Here is a 22,857-nt window from a genome sequence, read left to right as displayed (position 1 = left end):
ATATTTATTTTAATCTTTTTTTATTTTTTCTATAATAAATATGTAGCGTGTGGATGATAAATAAAATAATTCAATTAGTTTAATAAGAATAAAATAAAATAAAAATAATATTTTAATATATAAAGTGTGTGATGTGAGATGATATGTAACATTTTCCTATCCAAAATCTGGCATAGTCTATTAGTACAATAAACAATTTAATATATTAAAAAATATTAATTTAGAACTCTTTTTACCGCTTTCTTACGAATCTATCTTGAATAAATATTATATAAAATTAAATTTTCATTTTTATTTTAATTAAAACGAAATTTACAATGATTAATTTTGAAATGAGTAATATGAGAGTTATAAGTATATTATTATTCCAAAAATAATGTTTAAAATTGAAATCTTAATTTATTTTATTTTAAAATAAATTTAAATTATTCTAACAATTCTCTTTTTTAGCTATGATAATATGATATACCTCCTCTTTTCCCTCTCGCAACCTTTTCTTTTAAAGAACTGAAAAGTAATTATTTTATCTTATTTATTTTCCTCTTGATACAATATCAATATCTTACTTGTCTATCTTTCTTTTATTTTAAGTTTTTAAGTTTAGATCCAGAAGATAAGATGGATGAGACTCTCTTCAGATAGAGAAAATATTTCTATCATCTTATCATTATAATTTTTTTAAATTCATATATAAAATATAATAAATAATTTAATTTTTTAAAATTTTAAAATAATAATAATAAAAAAAAATATTCTAATAATATTTTATTTTAACTTTTAAATTTTATATAAAATTATCTTATCTCATCTCACCATATAACCGTACTCAAAATAATTTATATATGATTTGTCTTTTCTTTTTATCCGTTGAGTGGGAAAAAGATCTCTTGATATGACTCTCTAACACCTATAAAGTTATTCACATTTGGTGTCCCAAAGTATCATTTTTCCTATAATTTGAAATTTATTTTACGACTTTTATTAAAATACTCCCTACATCCGAATCTCTATTTTAATATTTATAGGATAAACAGTGGTTCCTCAAATATAGGAAAGCATTGTTCATCACCAAACTATTTTTTATCAATATTTTATTATAATACATAAAATAAATTATTCTTCCAATCATCTATACTTTCTCTTATACTCATATTTGTTATAATTTTAAATAATAATTCTAAAAATAATTTAATTAATTACAAAATATAAAAATTTAATTTTAAGAATATTATCATATCCAAAAAAAATATAATTTAAATTTTTGTTCAAAATATTCACTATAGTAATAGTTCAAAATATAAGAAAAAATATTGAATAGTTAAATTTGTAAATGAAAGTAAAAAAAAATAAAAAAAAATAATATAATAGATATATAATAAGGAATGAGATGTATGAAGTTTTTAAAAAATATCTAAAATTTAAGAAAAATATTTAAAAAATATATTTTTTAATTAAATTATAACAAATTTTATGAAGAATGTGACGGAAATATTACAAGAGAGTACACGTCATGTGCAACCAGGAGCCGAGCTGTCAATATCCAAATTTAATTGAGTAAAGCCTTTTATCCAACTAGTGCGTAGGCCTTATGCATTATCCAATCCGCAATTTAATTGAGTAAAGCCTTTTATCCAACAAGTGCATAGGCCTTATGCATTATCCAATCCGCTTACGAGCTTCACGGGCCGCCGTGTCCCCGTACCTTAGAGAGCCGTGCACGCATGTTTAATTGAAGAGAAACACTCTGCCGCCCATGTTGTACCGTTCCAGTTGACTGTTGATCAAATTTTATTTTTTTATTTAATAATTAAGTAAGTGATTTTTAGTGTGTTAATATATTTTTTTTTATTTTTAAAAATATTTAAATATGATTAAAAAATCTGAAAAGAATAAAAAATAATGTGGCCTGGGCGGCACAGTAGCGGTGCTCTTAATAGAATTCTTGACCTTATTCTTCCAAATTCGTCCATATATCCTTCCACTATCAGCATGTGAGACACTATATATATATATATATATAATCACAACTATGATAAATTCGGTTCTGACTGTTCGTGTTCTGTTTCAAATTTTCATGGACTTATTAGATAATGGAATATCAAATCCATGAAAATATAACATTTAAAAAATAACAAAATCTAATCATTGACCCAAAAACTCTATTACTGTTGGATACTAAGTTAGCTAAACTTTTAACCCTTAAAATCATAACATTCCATCACGCTTCCGAATCTGACGTCCATAGCAATCCATTATATTGATAATGACCCGGTGGTAGTCATTTTCCTTTTAACGACTTTACTCATTTATCAGTATTCAATAACTTAATACAATGTCATATAATATCGAGACATTTTAATCCACTTTATAGATTGCTTCCTCTATAACTTGAAATCGTGACGTGATATCTGCCCTGATACCAATTATTAAAAACCCAATTATTGATTCAAAATCTTTAAGAATATTAGATAATAATTTGGTTAAGTTTTTAACCTTCAAGGTCATGACAATACAACTGATTTACAATTCTATTTAAAAAGGATAATTATGTAAAACTGAAAATATTTTTTAATAGAATGGCACAATTACACATGAGACTCGAGTTAACAATTATTTCTCTAGAATATAGGGCTTGGACGTCTTTACTATTAACATTATTTTAATCTAATTTGGTAATTTTATAGCTATGATTATTTTTTCCAAGTAGTAATTCAGGCTGCCTGATGTTTGCGAGATCTAACGGCAAAGGTGTTAAACTGCTCGTAGGTGTCTCTTGCTCTTCAGACTTCCTGAGATGTCTTTGAAGCCGGTCTAGTAAGTTCAAGTACATTCTGTTTATCTTGTTTTTTTTTTCGGTCTAGTAAGTTCAAGTACATTCTGTTTATCTTCTTGTTGTTATTGTTTTTTTTTTCTTCTTTCTCCATCCGTCTTTCAGTGAAACCGTGTAAATTCTTAAGTTTCTGAATTGAAGGGGATAAAAATAGCTCAGGTCCAATATACCATCTATAGCCCAGTCATTAGGTGAGTTTCCTCATGAAGCAAGTAAGGATACAAAAACGAAAAAGAAAAAGAGGGAACAATGGCTGATAAGGGAAAAAACAAGAGGTAAGAGAGAAGTGACGGGAAAAGGATAAAAGAGAGAGAAGGGAGTTTAGACACGAAAAATTGGACAACATTCTGTTTGGTAAATGGGATAAAAATTTTGAGTTTAAGATGAATTATTATTATTATTTTAAAATTTGAAAAATTTGAATTATTTATTATATTTTATATAGATATTTAAAAAAATTGTAATAATAAAATTAAAATTTTAAATTTGAGATAAAAAAAAATTTATTACCAAACTGAACCTAATATAAAGATAGATTTTTCACCAATTACTGACAATGACTTAATATAATTAAGAGATTTGACCAGATGAAAGGGGGGAGTTATGGGTGACAGAGAGGGAGAGAGAGAGATTCTTCAACTACCGGGCAAAAAACTCCCTCTTTAACTTCTTTGGATTAAAGGGGTTCAAATCTCATTTATAGTACTATGAGCTAAAAGAGGTCATAAGTGATTCTAAAATATTTTAATTATAGTAGATCTGCCCTCTAAATAATTTATGGATGTAGGCCTTATGTCTAATTATATAAATTTGTGTATTTATCTCTCTATTTATTTATTTTATATTCACGATTATATATGTACGTATAGACATAATACTATTGCTTAGAATTACCATGGGCTTAAGACGACACCGATCAGGGCCGAGCCACCACCGTAAGTCAAAGATAACTATTTCTCTCATTCGAACAGGTGGAGCAATTTACATCCTTAACATGATTGATTCAAAACAGTAAAGTAGAGGCAAATCGGTTTTTGGGTTTTCTTTGTGAGTATCCATGCCGAGGGAGAGCAATACGGTATGTAACAAATGCAGCACTCCCAAACAGATGCCGGAGAAGAATTAAGCTGAATATCCGCAATGATCAATGAGGAATTCAATTGCGAATAAATTAAAGTTTTTAATTATTAAATGTTTGTTCGGATTGGATACGTAGTAGATATTATCAAATTAATAGTTAATTTGATTATTATTCTGATTTGATATTATTTTTAATAAATAAAGATCATTTAATTAAAATTAGGGGTGTAGCGATTCAATTTTGGATAAAATTTAGAACCGAACTAGTATGCATTGATTTTAAATTTTTGAAAACTGATTATGCACCAGTTACCCTCTTAAACTGATACCTTCGATTTTATCAGATCCAGTCTGGTTCGGTCAAGTTTTCCGATTTTACTAGTATTAATATATTTATATATTAGTATTAATTATATCGATTAGAATAACTATATATTATTATTTGTTATGGTAAATTTTAATTTATTAGAACTAAATCATTAATAGTAATAGTATTAGTATTACTATATCATTATTTGATATATAATTATTTAGTATAGTTACATATAAACTTAAAATATATTACTAATAGTAATATAGTATTAGGCCATAAAATATAAATAGTAATTAATACACATTATATACCAATGTATATTAGTATTACCAATTTACTAACGTACTCATAAAAAATAATATATTGAGAGGCCATAATATGTTATTAATATATATATTATGATTAAAGTATATGATCAAATAAATTTTCATATTTAAGATTAAAAGTTTATGTTATAAATTATAATAACATTATCTTATATATATTATATATAATTTATATATCCGAACCGGTCTTAAAAAGTATAGAACCAGAACCGAACTGATACCGGCCAGTTTTGAAACTAAGGAAACGGGTCTTGTCTAAAATTGAACCAGTTCGGACTAGTTTTTCGATTAATTTTTACACCCCTAATTAAAACGGTGACAAATAAATGATTAATGTTTTATTTGAATTAACATAAAGTTTGTATGTTACCATCAAGGTGATAGCCCAATAAGTATAAGCTTGTATTTCATAACTTTGAGGTCAAAAGTCGGAGTTAAGACATAAGTTAAAATTATTTATGATGGTAAAGCTTGATATTTGGGCCATGGAATGAGTTTTAAATCAACTGGATATTTTAGAAATATTGTGGTAACGGACTCGCTCTTGGAGCAATAATTATAACTCAAACTGGATATTTTACAATGAGAGGAACTTTTATAATCATGCTTAATGAGGATTGCTATACTGGTAGTCTTTGCCTCCCCTTATTACTTAAGGTAAAAAAACAAGACATAAAATATGTTGAAGATAATATCAAATTAAGAACTGATTTGATAAGTATAGTGGAAAAAATTGTGAAGACAGAAAAAAGTTCTGACTGCATGTATGAAAGAAAAACTCCCTCTTAAAACCTATATTACTAATCCATTTCTATCAACTTCCTCTTAAAACCTATATTACTAATCCATATCTATCCTATGATGCGATATTGTTCATCAACTTTTAAATATATTTTAAGAAATAAAGAAATTATCTGCCAGCATAGAAAATATTATATTTATAACAATGATGAAAATAAAATAGCGGCATGTTTTGATAGTATTATTTGGAGAGAAAATTTATTCATCATATTTTTTCTTATAATAATTTTATCATTTTATAATATAATATTAGATAGTATGTTCACAAATAAAATATAATAAATAATTTTTTATTATATAATACTATATTATAAAATGATAAAATGGTAATAAAAAAATAAAAATATATAATTATAAATATACCAACACCACGTAATCACTTAAAAAAACGAATTAGCGGGGGAGCACACCGGGAGACAAGTCAAAGACAGCTGTATGGCTGGAGTATTGTGTGCAGGGAGTTGGTAAGAATAGAGGAGACAGGCGGCAATGGAATGGACCGGAGGAGGAAACTGAACTGGATTTCAAACGGGACTTTCATTGGGCTAGAGCAGGTGGAGAGCTTGAGTTAAAAATGGGACTATTGGAGTTGGAAAGTAAAAATTGTAAAATGAGAGTTAGGTGAAAGAATGGAACTAAAACCGCGTGTAGATTTATTATTTCCATTTGACCGCATGTTGTTTTTTATTTTTTTAATTTATTTTTTTCACAGTTTTAATATATTTAAATATTTTTTAAAAATAAAAAAATATACTAATATATTTAAAATCACTTATTTAATCACTAAATAAAAATAAATAAATAAATTTTTATTAAGCGGTAAAAGACAAAGTAGCTCTTTCCTTGCTAATAAGAAATAACAAATTAATAAATTATTACGTATGTAAGGGTTAAAATGAGAAACTGGTTTAGGGGTTAGAGCATCTTCGATGGATCAGTCAAATCCATCCCACATTTAGCTATTAGACTCTAACGTACCATCACAATAAGAGCAATGCTACATACAGTCACTTTTGTATACTTCTTACGCACTCCACTGATATGATTAGTTGGATTAATTTTTTTTTAATATCCAACTAATCATATCAGTGGAGTGCGTAAGAAGTATACAAAAGTGACTGTATGTAGCATTGCTCTTATTGTGATGGTACGTTAGAGTCTAATAGCTAAATGTGGGATGGATTTGACTGATCCATCGAAGATGCTCTAACCCCTAAACCAGTTTCTCATTTTAACCCTTACATACGTAATAATTTATTAATTTGTTATTTCTTATTAGCAAGGAAAGAAATAACAAATTAATTTTTATATACTTCTTACGCACTCCACTGATATGATTAGTTGGATTAATTTTTTTTTAATATCTAACTAATCATATCACTGGAATGCATAAAAAGGACTGCACATAAAATTTTTATCACAATAAATTACCCAAAATCGATTAGTCAAAATTTAAATATTTAAATTTTAACTACAGTAAATACTAAAAATATTTCCAAATTTACTTATTACTGTAGCTATAACAAATGTTTATTTTAACAATTATTTCTCTCTCTACTTGTCATCAACTGCTCCCCTTCATGATATAAAGGCGTGCGGCGTGCCAATGGAAAAAGTTATTTATTTCATCCTATGCAGCCTGCATGGTTAATTAAAAAAAGAAATATGGCTAAAAAAATATAGTTAGATTAGAAATAGGTAGATTTTTTTTCATTATTAATTACTAATTTAATTTAATTAGAATATGATTGCTAATTAATTTTTTAATTCAAATTTAATTAGAATATAATTATTAATTAACATATAATAATTAGAATGATAAAATATGATAAAATAAAATAAATTAATAAATTACAAAAACTAAGATATTTTTTTAATTATTAATTACTTATTACTATATAATAAATGAATAAGTAACTCAATGCAGGGATTTGATGTGATTAGTTCAAATTAAATTTATTTTATATTATTTTTATCATTATATAATGAAAAAATAGTTATTTTAATATAGAAAATTATGTAAATAGAATAACCAAAAGCTAAATTTCTCTTTCATTCATCAAAAAATAATTTAACTCTGACTAATCTATTGAGGATGCTCTTAGCAAGGTATATAAATATGCACGATGATAGGCTTTCAACTGATTTGCAAATTGTAAAATTATAAGTTGCTTTTCACATCATTTTTATTTTATTTTTGTTATTTAGGTTGTAAATTAATTGTCAATGAGGTTTAAGGCTATTATTATTCTATAAATATGAAAAGAGAAAGGTGGTGGCGTAGGCGACGGACAAACTTTTAGAGGGGATCAAATTCAATGGATGTTTTAGTACTTTATACGATTTTTTTAACATAATATAAGAGTTAAATATGATTTTGACTGTGAAATTAGTCTGTTAGACTGGGTAAAGGTCCTTGGGTATCGTATTTATCAATTAATCTAAATGAAGTTCTACACGATAGACTTGGTGGGCGACATCCACCTACCCTGGACTAAACAGAGTCTTTGGATCTAAAGATGGCTTACAATATCCAACTGTCAACCTCTTCTTAGAATAAATATTTATTTTTTTCGTAGTCTTCTTAGAATGAATACATATTTTTATTGTTTTTTTTTCAACAAATAAGATATTTTATAGATAAACTAACAGATATAAGATACAAGTTCAATGGAGTGAGAGTCTCATACAGTCTTCTCAAAATTAATACGCAGTACAACATAAAAGAAAAAAGAGGGTGAACAGAAACAAAATATTGGCTCTCACCTAATTCTTACAAAGGAAAACTACTAGGTGATAGTTTTTAAATAGTTTGATAAACAGATTATAAAGTTGCAGCTAGAAGCCGAAGTAAATAGGGGTGTGTTGCAAAGTATTAGTCTAGACTGGCTGGAAGAAATTGCCACAACCACTTTTCACTCAATACTTGATTAGGGAAAGCGAAAACATAGGAAAGTAACGAGGAACTGAGATGAATTGCCGGTGAGGGGACAATACTGTCGGTGATGGGGCGTGCAACACACGCGTCGCAACTAGAGAGGAGTGAATGGTAGGAACATGAAGACCCAACACTGCTGATCTAGATTGTACCACACATGGTGGTAGAAAACGTCTCTAAACACGGCAACGCGTGAAACTCGCACTTTGCATAAGTCGCGTGTGAGGTGAATGCGTCGCTTGAAATAATAAACTTCTTTTGTCGACTTGAAGATCGACGCCTAGGGAGGCTAATTGTGAGGTGCGTCTCGTACCAAAATTGCCAGAAAGTAGCAAATCGTCTAATTTCGAAGCTAAACCAAAAATAAAAAATAAATACTACCCTAAGCAGAGGTTGAGGCTGGCAAAGCAAGGACGTTGGTGGAGCCAAAGCCCCAGTCCCCTCCCCGCGATGAACAGAGTAGAGCTCTGGGAATAGATTTATGTCAGTATTTACTTAAAATTATAAATAATACATTGTATTAAATAACCTAAATGAGCATTGCTACACATAAGTCTAGGCACTACACATTTATTTATTTATTTTTTTCAATTTTTTTTGAGTTTATTTTTTTTAAACTAATTAATTTTTTTCACTCATTATCTATACATCAAACATTTGATAAAAAATTAAAAATTAAAAAAAATATGGTGTGTGGTGTGTAGATAGGGCTGTAATCGAGTCGAGCCGATTTTTAACTTGCCAAGCTCGGCTTGACTCAAAATACTTGAGTTCGAGATTTTTTTTATTCTTTGTTGAGCTAGATAAGACTCTCAACTCGAGCTCGAGCTCGTCCTATAAACGAGTTCGAGTTGAGCCAGAGCTCGGATTTGAATTATTATTTTTAATAAGATTTAATATATAATAAAATAAATAAATAAAAGAACTAATATTGAATTTATACAACTAACAAGTAAAATCTCTATTGAATTATAAAATTTTAAAAAATTTATAAATAATTAATATCAAACTAGTTGATATTTATCCAAAATAATAATATATTATACGCTTACATATATTATTAATACATACACTTAATATGATAGTATATATCTATTTCATATATAGTTCTCACATATTAGTATACGAAATTATTAAATTTTATCGACTAATTATTATATAAATTATAAAATATACATATGAAGTATATTCACTATATAGACATAAGTAATTATATTACATATTATATATTTAATTATAAAAGTGGTATGCTTATATAATTAACTAATATATATACATGTATATATATGTGTATGTATATATTTATCAATATATGAATAAGTTTTAATCGAATCGAATTAACGAGTCGACTCGAGCATAAACAAGCAGCCTAAACGAGTCTTAGCTGAGTCGAGTTTTATCAGATACATGTCATTTATAAATTGAACGGATATTTACTTTTATGAATGAATTTTTTTTTTACGAATCAAGTTCGATTTAAGTTTAATTAAATAAATATCGAATGAGCTATCAAATAGACTAGTTAATTTATTTATGTTTAGGAGTTTTCATCCTAAATAGCGTTACTATTGGGCCGCCCTTGATCACAATGTTACGTCACTTGCTTGGTGGGAGCTTTAATACAATGGTCTAAATATCCTTTACCAGTGGGCCGCCCCGATGACAGTGTCACGTCAACAATGAATGCTTTCAATTTGTGGCAAATTTCTTTTAGAGTAATAATTAATATAATATATACAAGTATGAGCGTCGGTGCCAGTTAATTATAAAAAAGTTGGTACCATCGTAAAAACGTGGGAACAGATTTATTTTCCTACTTTTTTAAACAAAAGGTTAACTAAGCTGGGTTTGGTTAACAATCTCAATTTTTATTTTAATATTATAAATTTTTTAAATTCGTATATAAAAATAATAAATAATTTAATTTTTTTAAATTTTAAAATAATATTATTATTAAAAAATAATATTTTATTTTATTTAACTTTAAATTTTTTATATAAAATTATCTCATTTCATCTCATTATCCAAATCTTATTTTAAAGTTATACATTTAAATTTTATATCTAGTCTTATTTTTTTTAATCATTCAATATGCAATTATTTTTTACCATTCATACACTCTCAACAATGTATAATTATGGGTAAAAGGAAATTAACATCCCGTACGATACATTCGGTGTAGGACTTCCCGCGTAGCAATCAATTTCATTTAGATCTTATTTGAATAATGAGTCAATCTAATCCATCTCATTTTATTTAATTATTATAAATTTTTTATATTTTTAAATAAAATATAATAAATAATTTAATTTTTTTAATTTTAAAATAAAAATAATATTTTATTTAATTTTTAACTCTTATATTATTTTATATTAACTCAATTTAGTATCTAAACCTCTTACAAATAAAACAAATAAATGTTATTTTCTTTTCTATTCAAAATAATGAAATAAAAATTTTATATTTAAAATGAAAATTTTTTATTACCAAAAAGTACCAAAGCTGTATAAAAATATAGTATATTGAGCTGAGATGCACCGACGACGTCGTCATTGGTCAAGCTATTGACATCATGAACCTTTAAATTCAAGCTTTGACAGCTAGTTAATTAGCTAGCCCGTAGCCGGATGCTGGTCCGTGCACGCGAAGCTTACGGCCATGCATTTCTAAGTACTGTTCATCTCAATTGGGATACGTAGAGGGTTTTACTATTTTTAATCATTAAATGAGAGGACTCGCAGGACGTCGAGTTTTGGTAACATGCATGCAGGCCGGTGATTAATTTGTGTCATCTTTGGATTTTCCAAGCTAGCCCCAGAGTTAAAAAAAAAAAATAATAATAATGAGGGAGAATATTAGGTATATCTAAATAAAAAAAATGTTAAATATATTTAAGAAAAATTTATAAAAAAAAAAACTTATTTATCTATTTATGATACGTTGAAAATTATAAAATTTAAAATTTAAAATTTAAATTTAAAAAAAATAATAAAATGAGTCTTATAAATAAAAATGTAAATATATATAATACTGCTTATAGACAAATAAATGGTAGTAATTAGGAAGTAAGTGCTGACGACGTTTTTTTTGGTGCAATTGACTGGTTAATATTGCCGCCGACGTCGTTTGCAGGTAGCGAATTAGCCCACGTGCTGTTGCTGTGGAGGAAAGGGATTTCTTAATTGGCTCACGTGGAGAGGGCTGAAATTCCACCCCTATGTACAGTTCCTTTTTTATTCATCTATATATAGTCGATCATTTTGAAATGAATTTATTCAAGCCAATTCCACGTAAAACCAAGTCTACTATTGTCATCTCCTGTAAGATCAGTTGTCAAAGATGAATATGAAGGTTCAAATCCTATCCAAAAAGTTGATCAAACCGGCGAATCCAACTCCACCCCACCTTCGGAGTTTGCAAATATCATCCTTAGATCAGCTTAGCCCTCCATCACACGTGCCATCTGTTCTATATTACCCAGCCAATGGGTATGAAAATGATAAAACGAGGAAGCTTTTGGAGAAATCACTGTCAGAAATCTTAACCCTCTATTACCCGCTAGCTGGGCGATACATCAAAGACAGTCAGGTAATTGACTGTAATGATCAAGGTGTTGAATACTTGGAAGCCCAAGTAGATGGCAACCTTGCTCAACTTTTGACAGGAGAAGTCAACATGGAGCTGTTGAACAATTTTATCCCGCATGGAATACTGGAATCGGAGACTACTCCTTTGGTAATTGTTCAGGTTAACATGTTCAGTTGTGGAGGGCTAGCCCTTGGGATTCGGTGTTCACACAGGATAACCGATGGATTCACAGGCACTGCATTCTTTAACTCGTGGGCTACTACATGTCGTGTAGGCGGGATCAACGACATTAGTCATCCAAGATATGACCTGGCTTCTTTCTTCCCACCAAGAGAAAATGTGCTTGCTGCAGTGCACCAAACTTATAGAAGATCTGACGTCACGAGAAGGTTCGTGTTCAACAAGGCAGCTGTAGCAAGCCTAAAAGCCATTGCCAAAGGTGACGCCTGTGATTCTACAACGTCGAAACGCCAACCTTCACGGGTAGCGGTGGTCACGGCACTCATATGGAAGGCTCTAATTGGCGTGTCTCAAGCTAGACATGGGCGCTCGAGACCTTCTATCCTGGGTCATTTAGTGAACATGCGTGGAAAGACGGCTCTGCCAATATCGGAGAACTCTAGCGGAAACCTGTGTAGGAATGCATTTGCTCGATTTGGTGGAGAGAACGACAACAAGTTGATAGAGTTGCATGCATTGGTGGGTTTGGTTAATGATGCAATGAGGGATGCGGTGGCCAGTTGCCTCAAACCAAAAAACGGGGACGATTTATGTTCTATGGTGAGTGATTCCTTGAGAGAGGTTTGTGAGGACTATGAAAAAGGTGAGACTGATGTCTATTTGTTCAGTAGCTGGTGCCGGTTGCCTTTCTATGAAACAGATTTCGGTTGGGGAAAACCTATTTGGGTGAGCACTACACGTGTACCCGTGGAAATTGTTTATCTGGTAGACACCAAAGATGGCAATGGAGTGGAGGCATGGATGCACTTGGATGAAAAAAACATGCTCCTGTTTCAAGATCATCCCGACATTATCGCCTTTGCATCCCAAATCTAATGTATCACCCGACATCAATTCAATAAATGCATGGATCCACAGATCCGACTACTGCTAGATCATGACGAGATCATGGATATATATATATATATATATGGTTTGTTTAATTTTACCAAGTTATTTAATGCTGGATTATTCATATTACAATAAAGAGCTCGATTGATCACCATATTCCAGTTCTGTTATATATGGTCGATGATCTGAGCTTGCTTAAATGTTAATTTCGATCATGTATTGAGTCGTTAGTCTGAATAAATTAATTTGAGTTTATGTATGATTTTCTTGATGCATGCCTCAATGTTGGATTCTTTGACGAAAAATGACGACCGAACTTTTTCTTAGTTGTGTTGAGTTGGTTCACCCCTTGTATGGATGCAAGACATTTTCGAAAGTTTTTCCAAAAAGTGAGTTGGAGACGAGATGAGTTAAAGACGAAAGTTAAATAAAATATTGTTAAAATATTATTTTTTAATATTATTTTTTAAGATTTTAAAAAGTTAAATTATTTTCTAAGATTTTAATGATCCGATACGATGAAATAAGATGGGTTTAAATGATTTTGGCATCCAAACCTCCAATTTTCTCATAAATTTCATTCTCAATTAATATACAAAACCTAAAAATATGTCACTCAAAGTATTTTTTTTTCTCTTCATGTCAAACTATTTTCACTACTACAATTAAAATATTTAAAATAAAATAAATACATAACCAAAAAAAAAAAAAAGTCGATATGGGCCGGGGTGACTAACAGTACTGACCACCCCTTGGGTTCATGTTCTGGATAGCCCGGGTTCCAATTTTTTTATGCAATAAATTAAATATGATAGACAATAAATTATTTTACCATACATATTAAAATATTGAAAATATATTCTATAATAAATATGTATTCTAACCTTAATAACTTCATTGAGAATTTGAGGTGCACTTGGACTGTTACATATAATGACATGAGAGCTATTATATTAGGTAGTAAGAGAAGAATCTGTATATCATATTGGCATTAAAATGTTAAAAAGAGATCAAGTTTCTAGGACTTAATTCACACTAGACCAATTAATTCATATGCAGGTATTACTATCTAATTATTATGAATAAAAAATCCCATGATCAATATTACTGTACGTGCGAAAATCAGCCTGCAGTATATATATAACATAATGGGAACTAAGAATCCTGAAGTAGCATATTCTTATACTAGGTAGGAGCGCACGTTGCTCTAGTTTAATGAAATAATTATTTAAAAAAAAAGTATATATTTTTTAAAAAAATTTATTTCAATCAATAATTTAAAACTTATAGAAAAAGTTGTGAAATCTAACAAATATTTAAGATAATGATAGTTAAGTATAGTATAATAATTACATGCTTGTATAGATTAAAAGATAAAAGTATTAGTTCAAAATATGATGTAGTCTAACACATATTTATAACATTAATAGTTTTAGCAAAATTTCATGTGATAAGTTTAATACAAGCCCAACAAAAACATTAGTTCAAAACATAACTTAGTCCAACACATATGATAAGTTTAATACGAGCCCAACAAAAACATCAGTTCAAAATATAAGTCATTTGATGTTTTTATTCTGATTCATCATTTTGTGTCATCCTGCACAGCTTCGATAGAGATGACATTGAAATTCTTGTACTGCTTTTGGTTGAGTCGATCGAGATCTACCAAAAGTTCAACCTTCCACTCATTCTGTGAAACTTGTGCCACAAGATTTTCTATATATGACAAATGTTCCTGTAAAGGAAATTTTTAATTATAATTGCATAATTAATAAAAATTTAAATAACTTAGATGCTGAAAATTTATGTCTTCTAAATTAACACAACTTTGTTAATGCAATGTTTTTAAATCAATTTCAACGATTTTTGTTATAATTTACTTTTAAAAGTTTTTTTAATATAAACCTCAATGGATTTATATATAATGCACTAAATATGTTAAAAATTTTGAGATAGACTTTTCTACTTGCAACAATAAAGCGAATGGAGAATAAGAAGACGTACATCTCCAGTATGATTCATAAGTTCAACTGCCGAACAACCGAATGCTTCTTCTACAACTTCACCAAACATGACAGCAGATAGTCTTCCTGTACCATCGTCGAGTTCAACATATGCTCGGCAACTATAAATTTGTTGGAAATATCATTTTAAGTTAGTATCAATAAAAGTTATATATTAAATCTATTACATAAATTACCAAACAAAAAATTTGAAAAATACATACCGTGGTTGGGAAATGCTTTGGTGTTTGCAATGGTAACAAAGGAATGTATCATTGTAATCATATCCAGTTCCTTTATTACAGCCAATACATGACATGTAAAAAAATATCTGGCGCAAATCAACCACAATTATCTTCGCCTTTATCCAAAATTTTGTTTTCTACATCACATTAGAAAGAATTTTTCAGAAGAATTGATTGTATAAATATTTAAATCTGTTACTAAGAATAGGATTTTACCGCCATGGGTTGCAAACTTTTGATGAACTCAGCAACATCACAATTCTTGATTATTTCCCGAATGCCAACAGAAGATAGAGATGCAAATGGGTATGTCAAACTTTTTGCAATAATACTCTTGAGTAATAAATCATTAATCGCCGCCCTTAAAATTCATAAAAACAAATACAATATAAGAAATAAAAATATGAAAATTTCAATATTCAAATTGTATGAAACAAATAATTACTTATTTATGATGATTACCACTCTTGCAATGAAGTTGCCTCAGGAATAACAGGATTGATCATAAATTTACTTTTCGGACGTGATGATAGAGATAATCCTTCATTAGAAATAGGCATCATAATTAATGCAAGCATATACAATGTAAAAGAAAATATAAGATTGTTAATTATTAAAAATACCATTATATGAACCAACTCTTATTTTTGTTCCAAGTATAACTGGCTTCGTCTCAATTATCTCTGAAATTTTTTTGCATTCATCTTGCACAAATCGACCCCACATAGTTAAACATATGGGGTTTAAGCTACAAAATTGGAATAAAAAAAGAATTAGCAGAATATGCAAGAAATAAAAATTGAAACATAATTCAAAAAGAGTGAACCACTCAAAAAATATTTTTACCCTTGATCGATAACATATATTTCTTGAATTGTTGTTGGTCCATGCGCTGAAGTTATCTCTCTACATGACTTGATTTTAATTGCAACAGCTAAAATATCTAACAAATAAGATTTAAATTTTTAGTATATTGATAATTAAATATTTTAAAATAAAGAGTAAATTACCTATTTCTGCAATTGAATTCTTGTAAGCATCTAATTCATTGAACGGAATGAATTGGTACTTTGGCGGCTCCAATTGTTCTTCATCCTTTGGAACTTCCTCAATTATCGTTTTAGCATTCAAGATCCATTGATATTCATGTGTTTCAATTCTATATTTCGGATCCAATGGCTTCACATATGCATTACTGATGTAATATGACTGGAAAATATGCAAAGTATCTTTTCGCGAATTAATATCCTTATCAAATATCGTAGCCTGCAGCCGATTTCCCTGTATAATATAAAACATTGTAACGAATAATTTACAAAAAATAAATTGTAATAAATAATTGAGTATAATGATTTTCCTTGATTTTAAATTGTTTTGAGTTATGTGTAAAATTTTTGTTTTTAAATGTATTACAGGAAGATAACTAAATTAATAAAACATCATCAACAGTTATATAAGGAAGCCAAAGATTTAAAAAGTCAAACATCAAAAGACCCAACAAATTAGTAGTAAAAAAATAAAAAATAAAAACAAAACTTAATAGATAGAATGCAAAAATGACAAAATCATTTTCCAGTTTTTAATCCATAAAAAAAAATATAAGACAATAGATAGAGATAAATACCATACCTCTGGATCAATTAATGTTAGGCTTTGATACTTCACTGGTGAGCGTTGTCCTGTTCGCTTGGGTGATTTCTCTGCCACAATCATTTTGATTTTCCAATCTCTTGTACTTGGAGTGATATCTTTTATCGATGTATAAACCGTCCGCATCTTTAAAGCTGTTCACATATAAAGATATTAAATGTGTAATTATAGTAAACCCAATACTAAATTAAAAAAAAAATTACAAAGACAATTTAAGAGTATAATGATTTAAAAAACATAATACTAAATATACAGAAAAGAAAATTCTATTAACTGCACAATTTTGTTAAAGTAATTAAACTGAAATTATACAATTGAATCATTACCCATTTAACATTAATCTGAAGATGCTAATCTTAATAATTCCGTATAGACAATATTTTTTGTGCAGTTCTTTTCTGATCGTTCAATTGACACTGGTCGTAGTAAAATCCTTAGTGTAGATGCAGTCTTTGCCCTTGATAGAGCCACATATAATTGACCATGTGAGAAAACAGGTTGAGGTAAATATATTCCAACAAAATCCAATGTTTGCCCTTGTGACTTATTTATAGTCATTGCAAAACTTAATCTGATAGGGAATTGAGTTCGTTTGAATGGGAAGCCACTATTTTCATCAACATTTGGTAAGAATGGGATTCTTGGAATAAAAACTCTTTTTCCGCTGTGGTGCCCAATTGCGATTTCTGCATCAATGACATTTCGATCAAAAGCCCGACAAATTAGACGTGTTCCGTTGCATAATCCTTCTGAAGGATTAATGTTTCTAAGCAGCATGATAGGACAGTTTATCTTCAATAACAATTCATGAGGAGGAAGTCCATTTGGGGTTAGAGTATTTAAAAAATCCTCCATAACTGATTGTTCAGATGCATCTATTGCTTCATCAAAGCTATAATATCGCTTAAGCTCACCAGGAAATCTATGAATTAGTAATGCATTTATTTCATCAACATAACTGTTCTTTGGAGTTAATATGGCCCGATTCATCATAGCTGAAATATTTACTGAATATTCATGAATATCATGAAAAACAGCATCTATTAAATGATCCAAAGAAGTACAGTCATCTTCGTACGGAACAAGCATGCCATCAGGAATTTTTATAGTTTCATCAACTGTGATTGGTGGCATTCCGTTGCCCAATCCTAACACATATTCTGAAAAGGCTGGATCTAATCTTGCTCGCATATTTTCAGTTAAATGAAACTTGATCAATGTAGGCCACAAATAAGAAGAAACCAAACTGGCGTCAACATGTTCTTGTCTTGTTCCTTTACGAACCACAGGTAAAACCTGGCGAAAATCTCCACCAAAAACGACAACTTTTCCACCAAATGTTAATTCTGAATCATTAATGTCTCGTAGCATTTTATCTAATGCTTCTACATGTTGTTTTCTTGACATAGGGGCCTCATCCCATATAATTAACCTTGCCACACGTAGTAACTTTGCGAGGGCACTTTGTTTACTAACACAACACATGCTATGTTCATTAGTATCCAGTGAAATCTTAAAGCGCGAGTGTGCTGTTCGACCTCCAGGAAGGATAGATGCAGCAACACCAGATGAAGCAGTTGCAAGTGCAACTAATTTTCTTGATCTCACTGCGGCAAGAAGTGCCTTATACAGGAATGTCTTTCCTGTCCCACCAGGGCCATCAACAAAGAATGTAGCAGCTTCATTAGAAAAAACTTTTCCCAAAACTGAATTATAGACATGCCGTTGTTTACTATTAAGGGCTTCTGATGCAACAATATCTTCTTCTGGAATTTCAACTGCTAATTCATCATCGATTTCCCTAGACTCGAGTTGGTCTTCATCAAAACAAATGTCATCATCAAGGAGATGGAACGAATTAATGTCTTTCCCCATTGATTCAAGTGTAAAAGAGATTGAGCGCAAAACTTGCATTCTTACATTCAACATAGAATCTTCAGTCAACCTAAAATCAATTGACATATCTTCCTCAAAACGTTCCCTAAGCTCTCTCGGATTGGTTGGATTGCAATAAACCAAAATAGTTGCAAATAGTCGCCTCAAACTGGACGGCATTTGATATAGAGATGCTTCATGTAAACAATTTTCTAAGCTACTGTCTCTTTGTAGCAAACCGTGCATAGTTGCTGCTTCACGAAATCTTGGAGCCACAACACCATCAACTGTCCTAAGATCTTCAAACGATAAAGGTCCTCTTACATGATTTAACAATATCCGCAGATAATACCTCTCACATTCAAATGGATTTGCTGTAATAATTCGACCTATAACTGTTTTTTTTTTCCGACGAGTCCACTCTTTGTATTGTTGATTCCAAACATAAAATTCTGGAAATTCTTTGTATAACAATGACCTGGCATTTTCATCTACCCGGTTTAATGCAAAGAATTCTGTTAACATTGATTTTGTAGACCGATCAGAGTTGAGAACATTGATTAAGTCTTCATTTGCTCGAAAAGTTACTCGGTGTTGATCCTTAAGATGTAAATGTAAGCTATATACTGCTGGGTACATTTCATTAACAATGAAGCCGTATATTCTCCACATAGCTTCAGGTGGAGCAATCCATCGGGCTGATTGGAATTGTTGGATTTCATCAATTTGTTGATTGTTTTGTTCAGAAATCAAATTGAAAGCAACACGATCATGCCCTTTGTAAATATACTTATAAAGATATTTCACTGCTTTTACCGTAGAGCAAATCTCGACATTAATGTGACAGTCAAATGTTGCAAGCAAATACGGATTATATGGAACAACCCAACGGTTATCCCAATTATGGCCTCTCACTTTGACAGTTATTCCATTGTCAGAACGCTTATATATTGGGAAGCAATCATTTCCAACAGTCGTACCTGATGCAAAACTTTTTGGATATTGACTTTTGCAACAACCATTTTTTTTCATGCAAACATTTGTTGGATTCAACACTCCACATGGTCCATGCATCATATGCTTGATAACAGCATTATGCAAGTGCAAATTTGTATTTCTATCAGGTATTTCTGCCGATACAATCTCATCAAAAGATTCAGGTGCATAGAGTTTCCAATCCCTCTGTAATATAATTAAAAAATGCGCATGTGGAAGCCCTCTTTTTTGGTGCTCAATAACATAAACATATGCCGAGACTTTTCCAAATATTTGCTGCTTGAATAATCGATCCTTTAATTCTTCTAATTTTGCATGAAAGACTCGAGCAACCAAATCAGGCCGATTTTGACTCTCTTCATGCAGGCGTAATTCATTTGAAATTTCTTGCCAGTTTGGATTGCACGTCATTGTTAAAAAAATGTCTGGTTTACCATAACGCTGAACTAAAGCCATTGCTTCCATATATCTTTTTCGCATATCTCTTGGACCCCCAATAAATGACGAAGGTAGAATAATCCATTTTCCAACATTAGAAGCATCAGTTTCCCCAAGTGTAATGGTATCAACAATACCTTGATATAACTCAGATCGAATATGTTGTTGTTTGCTACGAAAATAATCTAACCTTGACGTCTCGATCTTAACATACATATCAACAACAAATTGTTGCAATAAACGACCAGATAGTAACAAAATTGATCTGACATTTTCTCTGATTTGTAACTTGTAGCAATAATATTCACGGCACGAAACAATTGGATCCTTCCTTTTTCTGTTTAATGCTGCAAAAGTTGTAGGGTAATGAAATATTACAAAATTGGACGTCTAGAAACTAAGTACAAAATGAGAAGATTAAGATTATACTATAACCTCGCTGTTCTCTTCTAAGTAATTCTTCTGCTGATATTGATTGGTGAGGATCTATTGATCGGGTTGTTTCATTACTTGTTAATGTGCTTCCACTATTGACCCTTTGAATGCCTTGATGCCAACCAGTATCGCCAAGAGGAAATAACAACGGATATTGAAGTGGATCATAACAACCAAAATAATATTGAACTATATGACTTCCACCAGAATGACTAAATACACAAATGTCTCGTCCTCCTAGTTGATCTGCATCTTCATTTTCAACCCATATTGCTGCAACCTGTGAAGATGTCGGAGCATTGAATACACGTTGATCTAGACCAGCATCTGATCTTATATGGATTACTTGATTTTCCAAATTTGGCAAATCACCAAGAGACCGGAAAAACACAGAATATGGATTGATGCGAAGAATATCGATGAGTTGAGCTATAATTGATGGATTCATTCTGTTTGAATCAGAAATGCGATTTTCTAATTCATGCTCCGTATCATAGAAATACAATTGGAGATAAGAAGGACGACCATTTAAAGGGATTAAATCATTGATATAGTGATAGATCTGTCCCTGAGTTCGAAAGGTATAAATTCCTCTATTCCGTCTGCAAAGATCCCTATCGAATTTAACTCCAAAAGATGTAAACGCGAACTTATTATTATAAGTCCGAACATAGGTCTTAAAATGCGTAGATTCATCTGTGTTGGAGGTGAAAAGATCATAAAGTTGATCAGGGACAGCATTTGTAGCCAAAGAAATTGTCCCATCAGCACAACAAAATCCGTTTGTTTCATGATAGAATCGCTTCGCTTTACAATATCTGCAACAAGGCACATACGGCAAAGAATACGCTTCGGATGGAATGACTTGTAATAATTTCCTAAGTCCAGCAGAGCGGCGATGCCCCTCACCTATTAAGTTCAAAAGTGAACATAAGACAATAGGTGTAAACTCATCGATTGTTCTTTGAATGGTTTAACCAAGCACACTACTGAAAGAGTGGCAAGAGTTGATAATGGAATTATAAGAATGAATAATATAATTATACTGGTTTCTTACCCCTACAAGGTGGCGGTATAGCTGTTTCAAAACTTGATTGTTCCCGAACAACACATAGAGCCTATTTGAATAGAATGTTCTCAAATTTCAATGAAAAAGAATATAACGATGTTTGAATAATAAAGATGACAAAATAATTTCAGGAAAACCTGTTGAACTGGAAACTGATTAGAGACGGTTGTTTCATCTATGTATGTATTTCCTGATTTATGTATCAGAAAATCCATAGAATCACTCGGACAATTAGAACTATCTGTCACATTGTGTAATGATGAGGTTGCCTCTGAATCAATCGCACAGATATTTACGCCAGGAGGGACACATACTTCATGAGATGAAATCAATTCACCGATCTCAACATCAGCATCAAAAATTCGTTGTCTCTTTGACACCTTTTGTAGAACAGTAAAGTCTTGAATGATGTTTATATGTTGGACATCATCATTTGAAAGTTCATCAATTGATGTAGTCAGTTGATCACTACCAAATGAAGTTGAATCTTTTAATTGGAGAGAATTGCTGCTAGATGCTTTTTTTTTAGCATATCTTTCTCTCTGTTTTCTACGAAGTTCTTCCTTTTTCTCTTCTGGTAAATCTTTATACGGGATATTCTTCGCTCGTTGTTTTCTATGATCTTCAAAAAATAGTCTCCAAACTTAACTTTAACAAAATTAATATTACTATTTCAAAACAAATGCTACATAACTTATTAACACAATCTTACCACTTCTCATTATGTTAACGAAGCAAATGATTCTTCCAAAAGTTGGATACTGTTCCACACAACCAAAACTAAATGAATAAATAATAACTGCTTAATGTGAAATCCATACATTCATGATGCATTTTAAATGCTATAAACAATTTCGTTGATTCATATGTTGAAAAATACATACAACTAAATTATTTATACTTTAAATCAACAAGGAAATGAAGATAACAAAATAATACATGGAATGAAAAAATACCATGAAAATGAAACTTATAAAAGGCATAGATTGATATCACATATCAAAATTATTGAATAAAATATTTCTCAAAATTAATTTGCTATTCAAAGCAAGTACTCGCAAAAAAATTATAAGCAGGGACCAGCAAAAAGAGATATATAATATATATATATATATAAAGGCACTTACAGGTCTTGAAGAGAACAATAGAGAGTCTTTTATATATTTAGATCTCTTGATGAGAACAATTCCTGTTGA

The 22,857-nt window shown here is 30.3% G+C and overlaps 3 protein-coding genes and 1 non-coding gene across 4 annotated transcripts; 2 read left to right on the top strand and 2 right to left on the bottom strand.

The window, feature by feature from the left end:
- Nucleotides 1-2,713: 2,713 nt before the first annotated feature.
- Nucleotides 2,714-2,831, top strand: LOC122317664. Its single transcript, XR_006244585.1, has one exon. It is a non-coding gene; the product is annotated as a small nucleolar RNA snoR77 (small nucleolar RNA).
- An 8,752-nt stretch (nt 2,832-11,583) lies between these two features.
- Nucleotides 11,584-13,218, top strand: LOC122317032 (acetyl-CoA-benzylalcohol acetyltransferase-like). The gene has a single exon (XM_043133923.1). The coding sequence runs from the start codon at nt 11,628-11,630 to the stop codon at nt 12,930-12,932; it is 1,305 nt and encodes a 434-aa protein (XP_042989857.1). The 5' UTR covers nt 11,584-11,627; the 3' UTR covers nt 12,933-13,218.
- Nucleotides 13,219-14,532: 1,314 nt separating this feature from the next.
- Nucleotides 14,533-17,178, bottom strand: LOC122316417 (replication protein A 70 kDa DNA-binding subunit B-like). Its single transcript, XM_043132934.1, has 8 exons — nt 17,175-17,178; nt 16,828-16,982; nt 16,209-16,479; nt 15,661-15,739; nt 15,415-15,559; nt 15,178-15,335; nt 14,955-15,075; nt 14,533-14,685 (listed from the first exon to the last, which is right to left on the bottom strand). Exons 1-8 carry the CDS (start codon nt 17,176-17,178, stop codon nt 14,533-14,535), a joined length of 1,086 nt encoding a protein of 361 aa, XP_042988868.1.
- A 6-nt stretch (nt 17,179-17,184) lies between these two features.
- On the bottom strand, nt 17,185-22,488 carry LOC122316416. The gene is made up of 5 exons (XM_043132933.1): nt 22,483-22,488; nt 21,799-22,041; nt 21,650-21,710; nt 20,593-21,501; nt 17,185-20,504 (listed from the first exon to the last, which is right to left on the bottom strand). The coding sequence occupies exons 1-5, from the start codon at nt 22,486-22,488 to the stop codon at nt 17,185-17,187; spliced, it is 4,539 nt and encodes a 1,512-aa protein (XP_042988867.1).
- Nucleotides 22,489-22,857: the final 369 nt, after the last annotated feature.

The sequence above is a fragment of the Carya illinoinensis genome, chromosome 7, assembly GCF_018687715.1.
Source record: "Carya illinoinensis cultivar Pawnee chromosome 7, C.illinoinensisPawnee_v1, whole genome shotgun sequence".
In the NCBI taxonomy this organism is placed as follows: Eukaryota; Viridiplantae; Streptophyta; class Magnoliopsida; order Fagales; family Juglandaceae; genus Carya; species Carya illinoinensis.
This window is presented reverse-complemented; position numbering and strand designations above follow the sequence as displayed.